Raw genomic sequence first — 2,286 nt, forward strand, 5'->3', positions numbered from 1 at the left:
TGCGTTTCCCCCCAAAAAATGCAAATACACCTTCTAGATGGGAGGAGGCAAAGTGGTAGGAACGATTATTCCAAAGATACAGAGTCATTACAATAAGAAGTTTTAAAATAATTCCTAAGGAGTCGTCCCTCCCTGTTGGCGGCCTCTTACTTTTCTCCTGCACATACAGGTAGCCTTCGGCCGTGAACTGGCTGGCTCGCTTGTGGTCCTTGGGATTCTGTCGGATTTTGTTCATAAGCTCTTCCACTTCCGACCTCGTTCCTTCAAAACGATTCCGAGTCTGAAATGGATAAAAAGCACAGACATGTTTTAAGTTCTCCCACGAGTTTTTTGTTATTTTTTTCATGTATATTTCTAAGTCTCTGAATAACTATAAGTAATTCATAACATTTTTCTATAAGTTTCTCATACCCAGCCTTTCCAGTGTGCCTCTTTGTTAAGAAAAGGGGACCGGGTGGTGGTAAAATAACAAATAGAGGCGTCAGTGTAACCAGAGATGACTTACTTGAGCAGCTGACCAACACCAAGAATAATTCTACTACTCAACATAAGAATGCCTGCGTCCACGTCTCACAATTCTGCTGAATCTTAGAATTTGTTGCAACGCAGGTCATAGAGCATCCGTCCCAGAAGTCTTTCCCTCACAACAGTCAACCTGACCCCTTGTCACGACGACACCAGCAACATGTCAAAGGGTCAGCATCTGAAAAGCTTCCTTCTTTTAAAGTTAAATATGAGGATCGTTTTTCCAGGTCAAGGTAACTGCACTTGAAAATGACATTTCTTCTAAGAAATGGGGGGGGGCCTCACCTACAAATATTGTCTCCTAGAGCTGAGGATGCAAATCTCATTTCTGAAACCCAGTATCTCTGCCAATGGCTACACTGACAAAGCACACGAAGGGGGAGGTGACAGCATTTCCGAGGCGACTGTGAGGAGTCAGCACCAGCGAGTGCCTGGACCTCGCTCTCATCCACACTCAAAAGTAACTGTATTAATACGAAAAACTGCCGATGTGACGCCGCGGAGGCGCGGAGATGAAAAATTACTATTGAAATTTCTCTTCTCTCCTCCCTGTAATGAAGGGGGTGACCAAGGGTCCGGAGAGCAGAAAAATGGAAGAAAGGCAGACATTTTTTAGGGGGATGGGGAGTCCCACAGAAGTGGTTGTAAAGGGGAAAACACGTCTGCAGAGACATGCAATAGGGAGGTGAAGGCCTGGGGCGAGGCAAGAACCGATGGGGGTGGGGGGGAGCATCTGTAATACTCTCAACAATAAAGATAAATAAAAGAAAAATAAAATAAAAGATCTGTGTATGTGTTAAAAGAACTTACAAGGCTGCAAAGCGGGTGGGGCTCATGTGTTAATGGCCACTTCCCATTCTCCTGAATCCAGGGTTTCTTAACACTGACCACACCCTGGCTTTATTCGCCTTCTTTGTCACTTTGCTGAAATTTCTTGCAACCCTCACTTCTTTCTGTCTCTACGTTTCATACATATACATATACATATACATATACACATACACATATATATACCCACACACATATATATGTGCATACCACATATAGGTATGTACAGACGTGAACATATACACACAATTTACCTCCTATTTACCCAATACTCTCATTATTTATGTTCAAATTGTCCTGGATTTGACCTGTGCCTTCTGACATGCCCCCTAACCCTCTGAGTAATCCCATCCTTTCTGATCCAAGGATCCCGAGTTCACCTCGTACTGGCCCAGGCCTAAAGTCAGCCATTTCCCCAACGGGGCCCTTGCTCCTCTTAGTGGAGGGTCGTATTTAGAAACCAAGATCTGGGCAGAGTCCACAACATCATAAAACCAAGAGAGGGACCAAAGGAAAAGGAACAACGAAGTAAAAAGACGGTAAGCCCGCCCCTCAGAAATAACCATGTTTGTATTTTTACGTGACCACTCCAATCTCTTTTTGTAAAAAACACAGTTTATTGCTTTGATGGTCTACTATTCTCACAACACTGTGACAAAGACATTTCTGCATATTCTTACATTTTTTTAACCATTCTTCCTATCTCCTAGGGGGAAGGAGAATCCTAAAATTTCTCAAGTTGGGCCTTCCTCCAAGAATTCTATTCTACTCTCCTATCCCATATTTCCCAGAGGAAAGAGATCACAGAAATGTAAAATTGATTTTTTAAAATATGCTTTAAATTTTGATGAATTTTACCTTCTTGTGCATAATCTATTTCTTTTTCATTGTTGTTATTAATCCTCACCCAAGGATAATTTTTTTCCACTGGTT

At 42.3% G+C, this 2,286-nt stretch overlaps 1 protein-coding gene across 1 annotated transcript in view; it reads right to left on the bottom strand.

Annotated features, from left to right (window-relative positions):
* The window catches only part of ARHGAP10 (Rho GTPase activating protein 10), a 253,405-nt gene that overhangs the window by 135,870 nt on the left and 115,249 nt on the right, over positions 1–2,286 (bottom strand). The window contains exon 7 of the mRNA XM_006770153.2: positions 151–280. Coding sequence (XP_006770216.1) covers positions 151–280 — 130 coding nt within the window. The remainder of the gene's footprint in view (positions 1–150; positions 281–2,286) is intronic.

The sequence above is a fragment of the Myotis davidii genome, unplaced genomic scaffold (genome assembly GCF_000327345.1).
Source record: "Myotis davidii unplaced genomic scaffold, ASM32734v1 scaffold323, whole genome shotgun sequence".
In the NCBI taxonomy this organism is placed as follows: Eukaryota; Metazoa; Chordata; class Mammalia; order Chiroptera; family Vespertilionidae; genus Myotis; species Myotis davidii.